This window comes from Falco biarmicus, chromosome 4 (assembly GCF_023638135.1).
Source record: "Falco biarmicus isolate bFalBia1 chromosome 4, bFalBia1.pri, whole genome shotgun sequence".
NCBI lineage: Eukaryota > Metazoa > Chordata > Aves > Falconiformes > Falconidae > Falco > Falco biarmicus.
Genome location: NC_079291.1, coordinates 23,372,131 through 23,390,136, shown reverse-complemented (window position 1 = coordinate 23,390,136; position 18,006 = coordinate 23,372,131). Strand labels below are relative to the sequence as shown.

Sequence of the window (18,006 nt, the reverse complement as noted above, 5' to 3'; positions counted from 1 at the left end):
AGCAAAGGGCCTGGACTAGCAGGCTCCAGGAGTTGTGAGCAGTGGTGCAAAGCCCAGCAGGCAGACAATAGCAGGGCCTCTCAGGGATAGGCAGCAGGACCCACACTCCAATGTTTTCATGAATGCCAGGGGAAATGGAAAGGAGGATGTTTACCACAAGTTTAGGGATGAAAGCCAACCACAGGAACAGACCGTATCTCTGTGGAGCCAAAATTATTCCCAGCAGGGGCAGGATCTACCTGTTCAAAGGAAACAGAGAAGAGGGACTGCACTCGGGAAGTGCTCTGCAACAGAAGCCAAGGCAATGAAGAACTGCTGGAACACGGGGAGGTGTGCTTAAGCAACAGGCCAACAGCAACAACAAGAACTGGAATGGATGTGCCTGGACGTTCCTGCAGTACCAACCTGAGCAAGCCTGTCCAAGGCTGGACCGACTGTGACCTCGCATAACCTCATGCAGTGGGCATTGTTGCAAGCAGGGGTGGATCTCGATGAGCTCTGGAGGTCCGTTGTGCCCAACGCTGTGCTTCCCCAACACCCCTGCTCAGCCTGAGCCCCGCACGCCCGTGGGCACACGCGTCCTCACGCTGCCTTTGCCTGCACAGGACACTGCGGCCCAGGGCTGGGGCTGCAGAGGCAGCAGAAGGCAGGCTCTGAGGCTGCTCCCCGGCACCCGCAGGGCAGCGGGGGCTGCCGCTTCCAGCCCCGGAGCGGGGAGGCAGCTCTGGAAGCTGCTCCATCTCCCGGGCCGAGGCCCCGCTGCTGCCCCAGGCTGCAGCGAGCCCCCGAGCGGCGCCGGCGCCGGGCTCAGCCCCGGGGCGGAGCTGGCGGCGGCGCGGAGCAGAGGAGGCGGCGGAGAGGAGGCGCCGCGGCCGCCGCCCAGAGCCGGGGCTGGCGCGGGGCAGCGAGGCGCGGGCGGCGGAGCGGCGGCATGCGGCGGGGCCGGGGCGCAGGGCTGGCGGGGCTGGCCGCGCTGCTGCTGGGTGCGCGGGGCTGGCGGCGGGGGGCGGGCCGGGGCTCGGCCTGCGGGGGCCCCCGCGGGGCTGCCGTCCCCTCGGGCTTCTGCACGGAGCCCTGCCGCCGCGCCGGGCTCGCGTCCCTCCCTCCCTCTGCTGCCATCCCGCCTTCCCTGCGGAAACTCGCCGTGCTCTCGCTGTCCAGCCCTGCCCGCTGCCTCCTTCCCTCCGCCTTCTGCCGCGGAGCGCCTGCAGCCGCTCCTTCCCCGCTGCTGCTTCCCCTCGGGCTCCTTCCCCGCTGCTGCTTCCCCGCTGCTGCTTCCCCTCGGGCTCCTTCCCCGCTGCTGCTTCCCCTCGGGCTCCTTCCCCGCTGCTGCTTCCCCTCGGGCTCCTTCCCCGCTGCTGCTTCCCCTCGGGCTCCTTCCCCGCTGCTGCTTCCCCTCGGGCTCCTTCCCCTCGGGCTCCTTCCCCGCTGCTGCTTCCCCTCGGGCTCCTTCCCCGCTGCTGCTTCCCCTCCCTCGGGCTCCTTCCCCGCTGCTGCTTCCCCTCCCTCGGGCTCCTTCCCCGCTGCTGCTTCCCCTCGGGCTCCTTCCCCGCTGCTGCTTCCCCGCTGCTGCTTCCCCTCGGGCTCCTTCCCTTTGTCCCTGTTTTTCTCCAGTGACTCCACCTGTCACTCTCGCGTTCGTATGTCTGCCAGCCGTTAACGGACACCTCCGTTAATGCACCGCTAGACATCCTCTGGAAACACTTCTCCCCCCGCCATGCCCGAATGTTCCCGACTGGGATTTGCCATGGCGAACGGCAGGCGGGGCAGGGCACAAAGCAGGTTTTGAGGATTCCCCCTTCTTTTTCTCCTTGGCAGTGGCTGTGGGCAGAGCCCAGGTGCAGCAGGAGCCGTCGGCAGAGACCACCGAGGACACCGGCATCGCCATCAACTGCTCACACCCCAGCATACGGACAGAAGAGTCGATAGTGTGGTACCGCCAGCTCCCGGGCCGAGGCCCCGCATTCATCACGAGCGGTCACAAAGGGTCCAGAGAGGTGCAGGACCCTCCGGGGCGGATGTCGGTGGCGACAGACCGCCGGTCCAGCGCCCTGTGGCTCGCCCGGCCCCGGCGCAGGGACGCGGCGGTGTATTACTGCGCCGTGGGAGACACGGGGCTCGGAGCCGGGGCTGCGGCCGGGCACGAACCTCGGCGACCGGGGCCGGGCGTGTGTGTCGGGGGCGGGGGGGACAGCCCCGGCCGGGCCCGCCAGGGGGCGCTGCCGCCTCGGCCCGCCCGGCCGCGGGCGCTTCCCGCCACCGCCTGCGGCACCGGCACCGGCACCGGGATCAGCGGGTGCCCCTTGCAGTCGCTGCCCGGGCTCAGCACCTCTCCTCCTTGAGGGCTGCTGCGCATCGGTGCTCCGAGGCAGCAAACAGCCGCGCTTGGGCCGCGCTGCACGGGGAGCCTGAGAGGGTCTGTGCAAGGCAGCGGGGCGCAGCGTGTTTCCCACCACGCGCTCGTGCTTGCCCAGCACGGGGTCAGAGCCTTGCGGGTACCGTGGCGTCCCCTGGCCTGTCTGAAAAGGCCTGCCGGCATTGTCCCGCAACGCCTTCCCAGAGGGGACCGATTCCCATCCAGGCCACCTCAGGCTGCTTCTCCTCTTGCCAAGGATGCTGAGCTCTTCATGACTTTTAGGAGGGCCAAGTGACACCTCTAGGTCCTCCAAGTGCTGCCATGGCACAGGGAGTTCACGATGTCAAGAATAAAGCGAACACAAATGCTCCAGCACGATGCTCAGCTTAGTGGGTGTCTCACCTTTGCCTGGCTGCCTTGGGCAAACACAGCAGCAGCTTCCACCTGGTAATTTTCCCCATCCCAAGGACGCACACAAAGATCTCAGCTTGGAGTTGTTATTAACACTAACAAGCTCCCTGGGCATTCAAATCAGGCAATTCCCTGCAGATCCTTGTGCATTTCTTCCTGTCAGGCTTTCCTTCCTGGAGATCTGCTGTGTCACCACCATCGTCCCCCAGATGCTGTCCCCAAGATTCCTTGCCAACAGAGCAATCCTTTGTGTCTCCTGCTGTTATTTTCCTGCTTCTTCCTGGCTATGCCTGAGTTCCCGATCCTCTCAGCCATGGCCTTCAGTCATGGTGTCACCATACGCAAAGTGCTTGGCAAAAAGCACTGTCATGACAAAGAAGCTCTGCTCCCTGCCAGCGCCGGGAGTGTGGGCAGTGGGCTTTTTGGTCACCTCCTCCCAGGTGGCTCTGCTGCTGCAATGTCCCTTCTGCACCAGGAAGGTTGTTAGACCATTTCTACTGCTGTACTGGGCCAGCATGAGCATGGCGTGTTGGGGTTGGGTTGACCTTGCCTGGCTGCAACGTCTCCCCCACTCTGCTCTATCACTCCCACTACTCACCAGGATGGAAAAATAAGAAGGCTCATGGTTTGTGGCAAGGACAGGGAAATTTTGACCCAGCAGTTGGTGTCACAGGCAAACAGGCTCAGCTTGGAGAAATTAATTTCTTGCCAATCAAATCAGAGTAGGAGAATGAGAAATGAGAATAAATTTTAAAACACCTTCCCTGCAACACTTCCTTATGCCTGGGCTCACCTTCCGTCCTGACGTCCCTACTTCCTCCCCCAGAGGAACACAGGAGGATGTGCAATGGGTGCTGCAGTCAGTTCATAACTCATTCCCTCTGCCGCCTCTTCCTCCTCATGCTCTTTCCCTGCTGCGGTGTGGGGTCCCTCCTGTGGGAGACTGTCCTTCTCCAACACGAGTCCTTTCCGTGGGCTGCAGTTCTTCCCAAACTGCTACAGCGTGGATCCCCCGTGGGGCCACAGATCTTGCCAGAAGCCTGCTCCATGATGGGATCTCCATGGGGTCACAGCTTCCTTCAGGGCACATCCACCTGCTGTGGCATGGGTTCCTCCATGGGCTGCAGGTGGATGTCTGCCCCACCCTTAACCTCCATGGGCTGCAGGGGGACAAGCTGCATCACCAGCTCATCAGGGACAACCTGTGTCATGAGCCACACATGAACCTGGAGCACCTCATCCCCTCCTCCTTCTTTGCTGACTTCAGTGCCTGCAGAGTTGTTTCTCTCCCATATTCTCATTCCTCTCTCCCACATGCTCTTGTGCACCACTTTTTCAACCTTCTTAAATGTATTATTGTGGAGGCACCACCACCGTCACTGACTGGCCCAGCTTTGGTCAGTGGCAGGTCCGTCTTGTAGCCACCTGAAACTGGCTCTGAACAACATGGGGCGGCACTGACTGGCATCTTCTCACAGAAGCCACCCCGGCAGCCCCCCTGCTACCATAACCTTGCCCCATAAACCAAATACATTCCACTCCTCACCTCTGTGAATCAAGTGTTTTCAATTAACAGTCATATATGCCCTTCTCAGACAGTCCACAATGCTCACAAACTCCCCCTTACATCAGCAGGCCACAGCCAGGGCACAGGACACTGTGCAGATCGCGTCCACAGAAGGATTACTCCATTGCGGTTGGTCATGCTTTTAGAGCATTTTCTTCCATTGGAAACAGATCTGACATCATTGCTACTGTGAACCACCGCAAGCTGGACAGAAGTTGATTGCAAATCAGCAGATAGTAGCAGCTGGCACAACCTGAGTTCTCAGGGTATAAAACAAGGCAATCAGCAGGGGAGTAAGAGAGGTGTAAAGAACAGCGACAGCTCCATCAGTAGGTGGTTTAAATCACCATCAAAAAACCCCCAGAACCTCTGGCAGCAGCGCCCTTAGTTTGGACTGTAAAACCTGCATGGATTCTGTACCCGTTTCCTCCATGTCCAAGATCTCCTCGGTTGGGCAGGCAAACCAGGGGGCATGCCAAGGGCCAGGAGCAGCGCCTTGGCGGTGCTGTGGCCAAATGGCTTACTCGTCTGTATGGAGAAATGCCATCCCTCCCTCTTCTACAAGGACCATTGCAGGTGCTATCCTCATTAAGAAGGAACTCCAGCTTGTTACAAGGTTTACTGTGGTTGGGTTAGGAAGTGCAGCTGTGCTGCTGCAGGTGATGGTTCCTTGTAGCACAGCTAGGGAAAAAGGATTTCAGACATGCAAGTGAAATGCCCTGATAAAACATTGCCCTTCAGTCGTGGTCCCTGGCGAGGAGCGACTCCTCTTGGGTCTGCACAGGGAGGCAGGCAGCAGAGGTCCTCCTGCCACATGAGCCGGGCATTGCTGCTGCTCAGCAGGCAGGGGCTGGGGATCTCTTCCACCCCACTAACATAGCCAGGCCCTGTTAGAACAGAAAGTCACAACTGAGACAGCCTGGGGGCAAGCCATTGCTTTGAATTCACAAGGAGAAGTGGTTTCTTGCTGGTACCTTTGTAACGTTGGCTCAGGCACACAATTACAAACTGGCTGCCCCGGCTTCACAGTCCACTTCCAGCCTGCTCCTGCTGCTGTGGGAAGGCCTCCTGCAGAGAGGTGTTTTGCCATAGACCGGGTCAGTACAAAGGAAATAGACCCCTAGTTAAAGAAGTGAGTTTATCTTTACTTACATTTTAAAAAATAGAATAGGAAGTGAAACAAGTAGTAAGTGAAAGGATACAGCAAGAATAAAACAAGGCAATGCACCTAATCACTGCTGCCTATGACAGGCTACAGCGGTTAAGAAAGATACATCACCAATTGCCTTAATACTTTACCGTCATCCAGGTCCACAGCTGCTGGGAGCCCTGGTTACAGTGAGGATTTGGAGAGCCTGTCCCAGCATTTGGGAGGTCCTACACAGGGCATCCACTCATAGGTGAGGTCTCCAAAGTCACTGTCAGAGGGTCCAGCTCTTATAGTGTTGAATAAACAAGATCACCTGATTTCAAATGCAGAGACATCTGGTTTCACTCTCCTCTCAGATCCCACCAAAGCCTGGCCAGGGCTACCAGGAGGAACCAAGGGAGCCTCCCTTACCTACTTGATTTTAACCACCGGTTTCCATAGAAGGCCATATATCTGGTTTCACAGCCTTGACCACCTGCCTCCAAGCAAGGAAGGATGCACTCCATCTTTGCAAATGATTATATTCTATCTAAGCTACATCTTTCACTAATGATCATGCATATTTTACCAATGATTGGATACTAAATACAGATATATATATATATATAAAACATTTGGTTGGCGTGTTCATCTAGATGTCAAAGTTGGCTCCTGGTCCCAGCCAGTCCCCAGCGAGGCTGGTGCGGCTGCAGGAGCTGACACAGCTGTGAAAGTTCATGTGCACAGGCTTGAGAGGCAGAGGGGAAAGGTTCAGCCCTTCGTCCTGCCTCAGCTGGGGACTGTGGTGGCAGCTACAGTGCATTACCAGGAGCCCCTGGCAGGTTTGCAGACATTGGAGAGCAGAGGGCAGCCCACCGTCCTTCTGCCACGGCCTCGGCTGAGCAGCAGGACCCTGAAGGCCTTGTGGGAGCGGGGTTGTGAATGGGGGCTGCTGCGCTCGCCAGCTGTTTTCTGCAGTCCCTGCCAGCTGTGTGAGCCAAGGGCCCTGGGTGAGAAGTGGCAGAGGAGCCCTGCTCCAGGAGCAGGAGGCAGTAAAACCGAGCAGCCCTTTGGCTTGCCTGGGGATAGCGGTTCTGGGGCCCAGGGTGGGACAAGCACCTGGCGCCTGTGGCTAATGTGGGCAGGTGAAGGGACACAGGGGGACTGCCTGTACAACGGAGAGCTGTGTGGCAGTGTCCTCCCCCTGCCAGAGTGCGGGAGCGTGCCTGTCCCTGTGCGGCTGGTTTCTGCAGCAGATGCTCTTTACAGAGATGTTTCTCTTCAGGTTCCTGCTCCACGGCCAGAGGGGAAGGGAGAGTGTGCGACACCTGGGTCCGATGCCAGGAGAAGTTCACCAGGGATGCCATTCCCTCTGATGGACGGTACCTACACCACGAGGCTCTGGAGAACGTTCTGGTGGTAGAGGCTGGGGGACAGGTGCAACGAGGCCTACCTGGAGCAGCAGGGAGAGAGTTTTGCTCCGCCCTCTGGGCTGTGGTTTGGAGGCCTCTTTGATCGGGCAGAGGCAGAGGAAGAGGTGAAGCTGCAAGCATCAGGTCCCTCCGGCTGGCAGGTGCCTGCACACCCCGTGAAGGGAGAGCGTGACATGGCCCTGATTGTGCTGGCAGCCCTGGCGGGACTGGCAGCCTTTGGTGAGATGCCACTTCCAGGCTGGGGTGAACGAGGCAAGAGTTTGCGCAGCTGGTGGTGGAAGCACGGAGGTGTCAGTCCTGACGGCCTGGGGGATCAGGGAGTGTTTCTGTAGGGAGAGCCGGGGCTGCAGGTGGGTATGGCAAATAATGTGGGAGATGTCAGGAGTAACGAGCATAAGAGGAAGGACAAGACTTTACCCTGCATTTGCAGGTACCGAGCATTCTTGAGTGTGCTGCTAATACAGTCCAAGCCTGAAAGAGGGAAGACGCTGGGGAACGGAGCTGTGTGGCATCTAGGAGCTTCTCTCCTAGGTGTGCTGGAGAAAAGGTTACCAGCCTCTGCAGGGCTGTCTCTAAACCTCGGGGGACAAACAGAGAAGGCTAACTAGAGTCAAGGAGAGCTGAAATGCTGTACAGGGACAGGGCAAGGGCAGAGGACGTGGTGTGTCATATGGAGGAGCTTCGCTAGCAAGAAGATAGTCAGAGGTGGGAGAAGGACAGCTCATGGCTGCTGCTGCTGAAGGAGACAGCAGCAGTTAACATAGCTCAGAGGCAGATACGGAGAGAAAGAGTGGCTGGAAAGACATGTGCGCACTGCTGGAAAGCAGGATGATCTGGGCGGTGAGGAGTGGCAAGCAGCTGCAGAAAGAAGGGTGCAGGGACAAGCAGCTCAGCATCTCAGAGCCTGGGAAAAGTGAGATGGAGAGCGGGGACAGTGAGCAAGCCCAGGAAGTGACAGATGGACTGGTGCACAGGCAAGCAAGGCTGAAAGAAGTTTCTGGCTTTACAGGTCATGCCCAAAAGGACTCTGTGCTCCAGTTCCCCGCAGAAATGACCATCCAGAGAGGACACAGCACAGCTCTGCGCTGCAATTTCTCCACCAGTTTTACCAATCCCTACATCTTCTGGTACCAGCAGCGCCAGACACAGTCCCCTCAGATGCTGCTGCAGGGAGTGCACAAATGGAAACCGCAGGTGGATTCAGGGAGGTTCTCGTCTTCACTGTCTGTGAAGACCTCCCAGGTGGTTCTGCATGTGCGGGATGCTGAGCTCCAGGACAGCGCTGCCTATTTCTGTGCACTGAGCCCACAGTGGTGCCCACAGCACGCAGCAGCGCATAGAAACATGGGCGGTGCTGTGAGGGGCACATCCCTCCCTGCCACTGCTTGCCTGGAGCTCTGAGCTCAGCCTACTCAGCAGCAGCACCTGGGGGCTGTGGTGAGGCTGGGCCTCTGCCTCCCCAGCCTGTACTGCTGTGAGGCACAGGCCTGTGTGACTTGTGCAGCTGCGTCTGGATCCAGGCTCTTTGATGATGAGAAGCGCTCGAGAAAGCACCGCAGAGTGGACGTTTTCAAGGCCCTTCCAGATATCGAGCCTGTCCACATCTCAAGCCTATGTGTGGAGGATAATGCAAAGCTGGAGAACATCCCCTTTGCTGCAGCCACCCAAAGAATTCCCATGGTACCAGGAAAAGAAAGGAAAAGAAACATTAAATCCCTCAGTGGTAGCAGCTCCCGCCTGACCTTGGTGATCTCCTCAGGGGTCTGGGACCAGCCCCTGCCCTTGCAGAGGGAGCAGTTCCACAGTGACACACTCATGTGGCCGCAGAAGGGGTGTGTCTGGGACAAGCCAGACTCCCCTTGGGGCGCAGCCGCTGAGGCTGGGGCATCAGAAGTGATGTAGCAGTGAGCCTGTCTCTAGGCTCACGTGAAGGCAAATACCCTCTCTTGTAAAGGCAGAGAAAGGCAGGAGCAACATTAATTTACAGAGCAGCTGAGCAAATGGTTTGGCTGCCCTGCGAATGCTCACGCATTCTTGTTATTTTTCCCCTGTTTTAATTGATGTGCTGGCCTTTGCTCTGCTGCTGTTTTGCCTGCAGGTGCGGGTGCGGTAATTGCCCGTAGCAAGAGGGAGCTGCCAGCAGCCTCCTCTGTGCGCCTTGAGCTGGCTGGCTTTATCCTGCAGACACAAAACAGGTTTTGCACATAATCACACCAGGGTAATGACAGTGCACGTGTTTCACCTAAGGCTGTGGTAGCGGACGGGCTGCAGGGATGGCTTCTGCGAGAAGCTGCCAGAAGCTGCCCCCATGTCAGAGCCATAGACAGAGCCAATGACAGCCGGCTCCAAGGCGGTCCTGCTGCTGGCCAAAGCAGAGCTAATCAGCAGCGCTGGCAGCGCCTCTCTGATAACATATGCAAGAAGGGGTAAAAGGTGCTGTGCATCACCTGCGAGAGAAGAGTCAGAAAATGTGAGAGAAACAACTTGGCAGGCACCGAGGTCTTTGAGGAAGGAGGGGGAGCCGGTGCCTGAAGTGCCAGAGCAGATACTCCCCTGCAGCCATGGAGAAGACACTGGTGACACAGCTTGTCTTGTGCCAACCCATGGAGGACTATGATGCAGCACATACCCACCCTGCAGCCCACGGAGGACCTCATGCCACAACAGGTGGAGATGCCCTGAAGGAAGCTGCAGAGCATAGAGAACCCTGTGCTGGAGGAGGCTCCTCAGAGAAACTGCGGCCCACAGAGAGGAGCCTACGGAGGAGACATTTTTCTAGCAGGACCTGTACAGCAGGGGGGACCCAGACTGGAACAATCCATTCCTGAAGGACTGCAGACCGTGGAAAGGACTTTATGAAGAATGGCAGTGCATGGGAAGGACCCATTTGGAGAACTTTGTCAAGGACTGCCTCCCAGAGGAGGGAGTAATGTAAGTCTACGAGATACTGCTTTTAATAAAAAGTTCCTCTAGCTTTCAGTGGTGAGTGAACTCGCACAACTTGGTAGTTTCCACAGTCAGAGTAGATGAATATGAATTTGTTAATTTCCAACCCTCTAACACTGAGTGGAGGGTAATCTACTTAACGGTTACACAATCTTACTGGTCAACTACACATGCTCGTTGAGGAAGGGTGTCTTTGTGGGCCGAGGCATCTGGTGTAAGGGCTGTGAGTTATAGTATTATAATGAAGGCAGTTTGCTTAAGGACAAATCTCTTGCTACCTGTGCAACAAGGATGAGGTACAACTTTCCTGGATGTAATTCTTCTGCAGAGTCACCTTGTCCCAAGCAGCAATTGCCTCAGCTAATTATCCTTGATAGTTCTTTGCATGGCACATCCTGAATCAAAAGTATGTGGATGTTCTCTTTCTTCAAGAAGATGTGCAGATTATTAAACAAAACCGTATGTCCATATAGTATTGTTCATTAGCTTATACATTCTGGTTAAAACATTTTGTACCATGCCCAAAAGCCAGGGACCTACAGTCCTACACCAGGACCCAGTCGCTTGCTTTACAGGCCAGCCCGGGTTACTGAAAGGCAAATGCCCCTGCTGGATAACCCCAGGCTCTAGGAGTGTTTGGCTTGGTGGAGACCTGTCAGCAAGCCCTGAAGGCAGCCAGTCCTGCTCTGAGGCTACTGTCCTGGAGGGAGGGGGCTGCATAATGTGGGGGGCAAAGTCCTCCCCGCTGTGAGCTGGGTGGATGTGGGAGGAATATTTTCCCCCGCTGGATATGGAAAGCCTTTCCTGCTAAGGGATCGCGGCCTGTGATATGTAGCAGGGCACTCTGGAAGCCCACCCCAACTTGTAAGTAGCTCGTTTCCTCCTGGCTGCAAGGTTAGAAAGACTTTTGGAGACAACTCTTCTGCCTCTGCCCCCAACAGCCCCTTCCCAACTGTGTTACCGGTCATTGCTTTCGTCTTGGGGTGATGGTGCAGATTGCCATGAATTAGGGTTACTTCTGCCCCAGTATCCAGCAGAGCCGTAACACGGCGAGTGTTGTGCTGGCTCCGCAGTGTCACAAGCAGAACTCAAGGGCTGTGTTCATTCCCGCCCCTGGCCAGCCCTGTCCCTGCCCCAGGGCTGAAGAGGGGACACCCCTTCCCTGGGCTGGTTTGCAGGTGAGGAGGGATGCCACCCCGTGTGCCCCCTGCTCCCACACCACCATGTGCTGCCCAGATGCGTTTGAGCTACCGCGCCTGCATCTCACCTGGGGCTGCTGCTTCAGCTCCGAACATCCCCACGTCCACCTCCAGCACGGATGCCACAACCAACACAGCACAGGTTCTCCTTGCCTTTTCCTTGTGCGGGCCCACGCTGCCTGAAACAAGTTAATTGTTCAGGGGGGCTGGGACATTCCGATAATCCCTCCTCACTTCCCGCTTCACCAGGAAAACCACCTAGGCCACGTGTCCCGTAACAGCCTTCCATGGCTGTGTGCGCGGGCCCAGTCGGGCATTTGCTCTGTCTCTGCTTCACTATTGAATAATGGGCCATATACGATTTATTTAAAGAACATGTGCTCATGTTTGTCTGAGGAGACCCTTATTGTTAACTTGAGGGTGTACTAAATCCTTGAATGGGTGACACAGGGAGTGTGCTAATTGTCCAGGCATGAGATATCTTAATATTGTTAACTTGAAGATGTACTAAATCCTTGAATGGGTGACAGAGGGAATGTTGTGCTAATTGTCCAGGTGTGAAATATGTTAATGAGTTCATGGAAAGTTAATGAATAGACATGAGTGACTTGTATAAAGAAGGGGCTGAAAGGTTCCCTTGCTGTGCATGACTTTGGTGGAGCGATCCCCCATGCACCCACCGCTGCCAAATAAAGATAACCTGCGCTTGCTCATATATTGCTAGAGTGATTCTTTAAATCACTGTCCTTCCCCTGCAAAGGCATTTCCCACGGGGACCTGCCAGCTGCACCAAACGTTTTGCACCAGGAGCTGCTGGTTTGATTCCCAGTGGAAAGGCACCCAGACTCTGTAAATGGCCATTTCTTATCCCAGAGAATGCCACTGAAGAAAGAGATGGCAGTACAGATAATCCTATGTCCTTCAGACGCTGGGAGCCCTAAGCTACGTGCTGTCAAATAGGTGGCTCCAGTCAGGGCACAGCACACCACGCTCGTCCTGCCCATGAAAAGGTCACCCCTTCTTGGTCAGTCAAACTCTAAGACGATTGTCATGAAATAAAACAGCTCTATTCAGCATTTCTGCTGCGAAACAGAAGCCATGTTCACATGAGACCTTCCTGCTGCACTTCAGATAGAGGCAAGGACACAAGGGCAGTGCAATCACTGGCACCAAGCCGAAGCTGCCTGAAAGCTCATCGGCTGCAATGGACGGGCTGAGTTTGTCCCCTGGCCAAGGGATCTGTGCAGAACAACACGGGCCTGAAGGCCAGGCTCTGCTTGTAGCAGGGCACAGCAGAGGCCAGGGCCTCCTCAGGATACCTGGATCACCAACTCCCTGACCTACGGTGATGTGGGGGTGAGGGTGATGGCACCCTGCTGGTTGTTTCCCTCATGTGAAGAAATGCCAGCTCTTGACCCTGCTCAGAGCAGCTTTCACATCCTCCTTTCTTAGGGTGTAAACCAAGGTGTTGAGCAGAAGAGGAAGAACCACGCAGAGAACAGCCACTACTCTGCCTAGTGACCTTTTCTCGGGGGCTCCCGTGTAGGTGAAGACACATGAGGCATAGAACCAGGCCACAGCATTGAAATGAGAAGCGCAGCCTGAGACAGCTCAGTGCCCGTCTTCTGCACAGAAGAGCTGCAGCATGATTTAAATCTCCATTGGAAAGGACAACCGCTGGCAGCAATGCCCTTAGTTTGAGGTCTAAAACTTGGGTGGATCCTGTGCCCCTTTTCTATCTTTCCATGGTCTCCGTTGGGCAAGCAAGCTAGAGGTCGTGCCAAGAGCCAGTAGCAGCACTCTGGCAGGGCTTTGGCAAAAGGCCTTACTTGCCAGGCACGCAACAGAAACGCCCTTATAATGGTGTTGGCCTTTTCACATTTTTGCTATGCTTGTATGTGCTTCATTAGCCATAATCCCCTCTCGGTGGAGGCAGGGGTGTAGGGATTTCCATCCTTCCACTTGTACATTTCTGTCAAGACATCGGGGTTTTCGTGGAGGAAATAGGATATGAGGCTGTGGTGGCTGCCAAGAGACAATTCCATCTCCCAGAAGGGATGAGATTTACAGGTAAGAGAATCCTCTTCCCCCAGCACTGCAGCCAATTCCTGAGCACAAGGTCTGTGGTGGAGAGGAAGCCTGCACGGCTCTGAACAGCACTCAGCTGTTCAGAGTCGACGTTCTTGGGCTTCTGAAGCACAGAGGAAAACCTGGTTTGTGCAGCGGCAGAGGCCCTCGCCGTGAACCGGTGGTAAAGGATCCCTTCTCCAGGCATTCTTTGCATGCGGTTCAAAGCGGCCAGCCAGCACGCTTGCCTCAGCGGTGGTGTCCTGGAGCCCAGGGCAGCACAGGCCGCCAGGGGTTCTCCAGGTGGGTACTTGGAGGGATGGATGAAGCCTGGCTGTAAAGCAGAGGGCAACATGGTGCTGTGGGTTGTGGTTAGGCTGGGCGTGTGCCTCCCCAGCCTCTGTGCCAGTGAGGAAAGCTGTGGAGATTGGTATGGGGGCGACTTTTTCAGCCAAGTCCAAGCCCAGGGGCTTGGAACACAGGAGTGAATCCTCAGCAGAAGGATCCTACTTGTCTTGCTCCTAGGCTCCCCCCAGCATCCACCGAGAGCTGCCGTTGGAGAGAATGGTTCTAGGCAGGAGGCATGATCGTGCTCGTGACTTAATTCCTGGCCAAATCAGCCCAAGGAGGGAAGATCCCCTCCTTGCCTTGCACCTGGGGGTTGGCTGAACCCTGAGCCTGCAATCTCACCCTGTTCAGATGCATGGATCAGCCTTTGGCAGCTTATAGAAAGCGAGGTGGAGCATGAGCCCAGTGCCAAAGCTGACAAACGGATAGATACGGCGGACACGGAGCCAGGCAATGCTGAAATACCTTTCTGGCTTGACAGATCACAGGCAGAAGGAATTTACGCTGCAGTTCCACCAGAAGCGACCATGCAGGTAGGACACACCAGAAGAGGATTGTTCTCCAAAGGCCTGAGCCATGATCGAGCACTTCCTCCGGGGAGAGGCACCTTTCAGCTTCTGGAGGGCGCTGGGACCGTGCTGTAGACACAGGTTGGAGGTCAGGCAGCTGGGGAGGCAGGGGATGCCTGGTGGCCAGTGGCTGCAGGTGAGTCAGCAGTGTGCCCTTGTGGCAAAGCACACCTACTGCGCTCTGAGATGCCAGCGAAAGCGGAGCCAGCACAGGCAGGGAAGTCATCCTTCTCCTCTCTTTGGCACCCCTGAGACCATGCCTGGGCTCCTGCGTTCAGGCTGGGGCTCCTCGGTGTGCAGGCAAGGTACAGGCGTGTTGGAGGGAGTCCAGCGGGAGGCCCCAAGGCAGGCAGGGAGCTTGAGGACATGATGCACTCAGGGCCTGAGGGAACGAGGCCTTAGCAAAAGAAGGCTCAAAGGGAGACCTTATGGGTGTCTACAGCTACGTGCTCTGAGCACGTGGAGAAGATGAAGCCAGGCTCTTCTCCAAGTGCATGGTGCCGGTAGGCCGAGAGGCCACAGACACAGTTTGGAACCTGCGGAATTCTACTGACGTGTGAGAACCTTATTTTCCAGTTCTTTTTGACCCTGAAAAAGCTCAAGGACTGGAATGCACTGTCCATAAATGTTGTGCAGGCTCTGGCCTTGGACGTTTTCAAGACTCGTCTGGACACAACCCTGACCGGCCCTGTCCAACCTACATCATGCTATGGGAAGAGCAGAAACAGTTTGGCAGGTTTGTTTGATGGGACTGGAAGTAAGGGGAGGACAGCTGGAGATCCAGCTGGTTTGGAGGAAAGGGAAATTGGCAGGGTTACGGCCATCGGGAAAGGCTGCGTGGTGTTGGGTGAGCTTGGCAGAAGCTGATTTATAAGAGGGGTTGAGCAGCGGGGCACAAAGCTTCATGTGTTGCTTCCTCGAGTACCGATCTTCTTTTGGATAGAAGGAGAAAGTCCACAGTGCCTGTGGGGCTGAGTGGGACAGTTGGTGTCTGCAGGGCTTGGGGGTGTTGAAGATGATGTTTGTAAGAGCTGCAGCCTTGGGCTGTGCTGACAGGAGCTTGGCGCTAGGCACCGTGAAGGCGCTAGGACAGGCCAACCCCACCAAGGCCTTGTGCTGTGAGAGAGAGGACACAGGCATCAGGGAAGGAGAGACTCCCACGACATTGCATGGGAGGATGTGTCAGAGAGGTTGGTCCCCAGCTGCAGGCCTGTCGCCCCTCCACCCTGGCAAGGCAGAAGCTGCTGAGTGCAGGAGCAACAGGTGCCACTGCTGGAGGAGGCAGGAGCACAGCACAGGCATTTCAGGCATGCTAAGAACAAGAATTCTCTCCTCCCTTTCTCGTTCTGGGTTCCCCTGGCAGAGTCATTTCCTGCAGCTCTGCTCTCTCAGAGCTCCCGGTGGGGACGCGGGCGGGAAACAAGGGAAACAAGGGAAAGGGAAAAACTCCTGTCCTTGGAAGAACAGCACCACGCACCAGGGCAGCCCGGGGTCACCCATAGAAAGCAGTCCTGTGCAGAGAACAAACTAGGCTTCTGGTAGACACCAAGCTGGCCATGAGCCAGTACTGTGCCCCTGCGCCAAGGAGTTCCAAGGGAATCCTCGGCCGCCTCAGACAAAGCATTGCCAAGAGGCCAAGAGAGGCGATTGCTCCCCTTTTCTCAGCACTGCTGGGCAACAGCTGGAGCGGCATCTTCTCGCACACCTTCTCTATGACCCAAGTGGGCTGCAGAGGCAGCAGAAGGCAGGCTCTGAGGCTGCTCCCCGGCACCCGCAGGGCAGCGGGGGCTGCCGCTTCCAGCCCCGGAGCGGGGAGGCAGCTCTGGAAGCTGCTCCATCTCCCGGGCCGAGGCCCCGCTGCTGCCCCAGGCTGCGGCGAGCCCCCGAGCGGCGCCGGCGCCGGGCTCAGCCCCGGGGCGGAGCTGGCGGCGGCGCGGAGCAGAGGAGGCGGCGGAGAGGAGGCGCCGCGGCCGCCGCCCAGAGCCGGGGCTGGCGCGGGGCAGCGAGGCGCGGGCGGCGGAGCGGCGGCATGCGGCGGGGCCGGGGCGCAGGGCTGGCGGGGCTGGCCGCGCTGCTGCTGGGTGCGCGGGGCTGGCGGCGGGGGGCGGGCCGGGGCTCGGCCTGCGGGGGCCCCCGCGGGGCTGCCGTCCCCTCGGGCTTCTGCACGGAGCCCTGCCGCCGCGCCGGGCTCGCGTCCCTCCCTCCCTCTGCTGCCATCCCGCCTTCCCTGCGGAAACTCGCCGTGCTCTCGCTGTCCAGCCCTGCCCGCTGCCTCCTTCCCTCCGCCTTCTGCCGCGGAGCGCCTGCAGCCGCTCCTTCCCCGCTGCTGCTTCCCCTCGGGCTCCTTCCCCTCGGGCTCCTTCCCCGCTGCTGCCGTCCCCTCGGGCTCCTTCCCCTCGGGCTCCTTCCCCGCTGCTGCTTCCCCTCGGGCTCCTTCCCCGCTGCTGCTTCCCCGCTGCTGCTTCCCCTCGGGCTCCTTCCCTTTGTCCCTGTTTTTCTCCAGTGACTCCACCTGTCACTCTCGCGTTCGTATGTCTGCCAGCCGTTAACGGACACCTCCGTTAATGCACCGCTAGACATCCTCTGGAAACTCTTCTCCCCCCCCCATGCCCGAACGTTCCTGGCTGGGATTTGCCATGGCGAACGGCAGGCGGGGCAGGGCACAAAGCAGGTTTTGAGGATTCCCCCTTCTTTTTCTCCTCGGCAGTGGCTGTGGGCAGAGCCCAGGTGCAGCAGGAGCCGTCGGCAGAGACCACCGAGGACACCGGCATCGCCATCAGCTGCTCACACCCCAGCATATTGACAACAGACTTAATCTACTGGTACCGCCAGCTCCCGGGCCGAGGCCCCGCATTCATCACGAGCGGTCACAAAGGGTCCAGAGAGGTGCAGGACCCTCCGGGGCGGATGTCGGTGGCGGCAGACCGCCGGTCCAGCGCCCTGTGGCTCGCCCGGCCCCGGCGCAGGGACGCGGCGGTGTATTACTGCGCCGTGGGAGACACGGGGCTCGGAGCCGGGGCTGCGGCCGGGCACGAACCTCGGCGGCCGGGGCCGGGCGTGTGTGTCGGGGGCGGGGGGACAGCCCCGGCCGGGCCCGCCAGGGGGCGCTGCCGCCTCGGCCCGCCCGGCCGCGGGCGCTTCCCGCCACCGCCTGCGGCACCGGCACCGGCACCGGGATCAGCGGGTGCCCCTTGCAGTCGCTGCCCGGGCTCAGCACCTCTCCTCCTCGAGGGCTGCTGCGCATCGGTGCTCCGAGGCAGCAAACAGCCGCGCTTGGGCCGCGCTGCACGGGGAGCCTGAGAGGGTCTGTGCAAGGCAGCGGGGCGCAGCGTGTTTCCCACCACGCGCTCGTGCTTGCCCAGCACGGGGTCAGAGCCTTGCGGGTACCGTGGCGTCCCCTGGCCTGTCTGAAAAGGCCTGCCGGCATTGTCCCGCAACGCCTTCCCAGAGGGGACCGATTCCCATCCAGGCCACCTCAGGCTGCTTCTCCTCTTGCCAAGGATGCTGAGCTCTTCATGACTTTTAGGAAGGCCAAGTGACACCTCTAGGTCCTCCAAGTGCTGCCATGGCACAGGGAGTTCACGATGTCAAGAATAAAGCGAACGCAAATGCTCCAGCACGATGCTCAGCTTAGTGGGTGTCTCACCTTTGCCTGGCTGCCTTGGGCAAACACAGCAGCAGCTTCCACCCGGTAATTTTCCCCATCCCAAGGACGCACACAAAGATCTCAGCTTGGAGTTGTTATTAACACTAACAAGCTCCCTGGGCATTCAAATCAGGCAATTCCCTGCAGATCCTTGTGCATTTCTTCCTGTCAGGCTTTCCTTCCTGGAGATCTGCTGTGTCACCACCATCGTCCCCCAGATGCTGTCCCCAAGATTCCTTGCCAACAGAACAATCCTTTGTGTCTCCTGCTGTTATTTTCCTGCTTCTTCCTGGCTATGCCTGAGTTCCCGATCCTCTCAGCCATGGCCTTCAGTC

The 18,006-nt window shown here is 57.9% G+C and overlaps 1 protein-coding gene and 2 gene segments (V, D, J or C); all 3 read left to right on the top strand.

Moving 5' to 3' along the window:
• The first annotated feature begins 755 nt into the window (after positions 1–755).
• On the top strand, positions 756–4,553 carry LOC130149299 (T cell receptor alpha variable 4-like). The segment is given in 3 exon segments: positions 756–983; positions 1,819–2,168; positions 4,505–4,553. Coding segments are annotated over 3 exon segments (451 nt in total).
• Positions 4,554–7,014: 2,461 nt separating this feature from the next.
• On the top strand, positions 7,015–8,425 carry LOC130148491 (T cell receptor alpha variable 13-1-like). The segment is given in 2 exon segments: positions 7,015–7,115; positions 7,906–8,425. Coding segments are annotated over 2 exon segments (438 nt in total).
• A 7,453-nt stretch (positions 8,426–15,878) lies between these two features.
• On the top strand, positions 15,879–17,595 carry LOC130148311 (collagen alpha-1(I) chain-like). The gene is made up of 2 exons (XM_056336757.1): positions 15,879–16,106; positions 16,733–17,595. Exons 1-2 carry the CDS (start codon positions 16,055–16,057, stop codon positions 17,323–17,325), a joined length of 645 nt encoding a protein of 214 aa, XP_056192732.1. The 5' UTR covers positions 15,879–16,054; the 3' UTR covers positions 17,326–17,595.
• Positions 17,596–18,006: the final 411 nt, after the last annotated feature.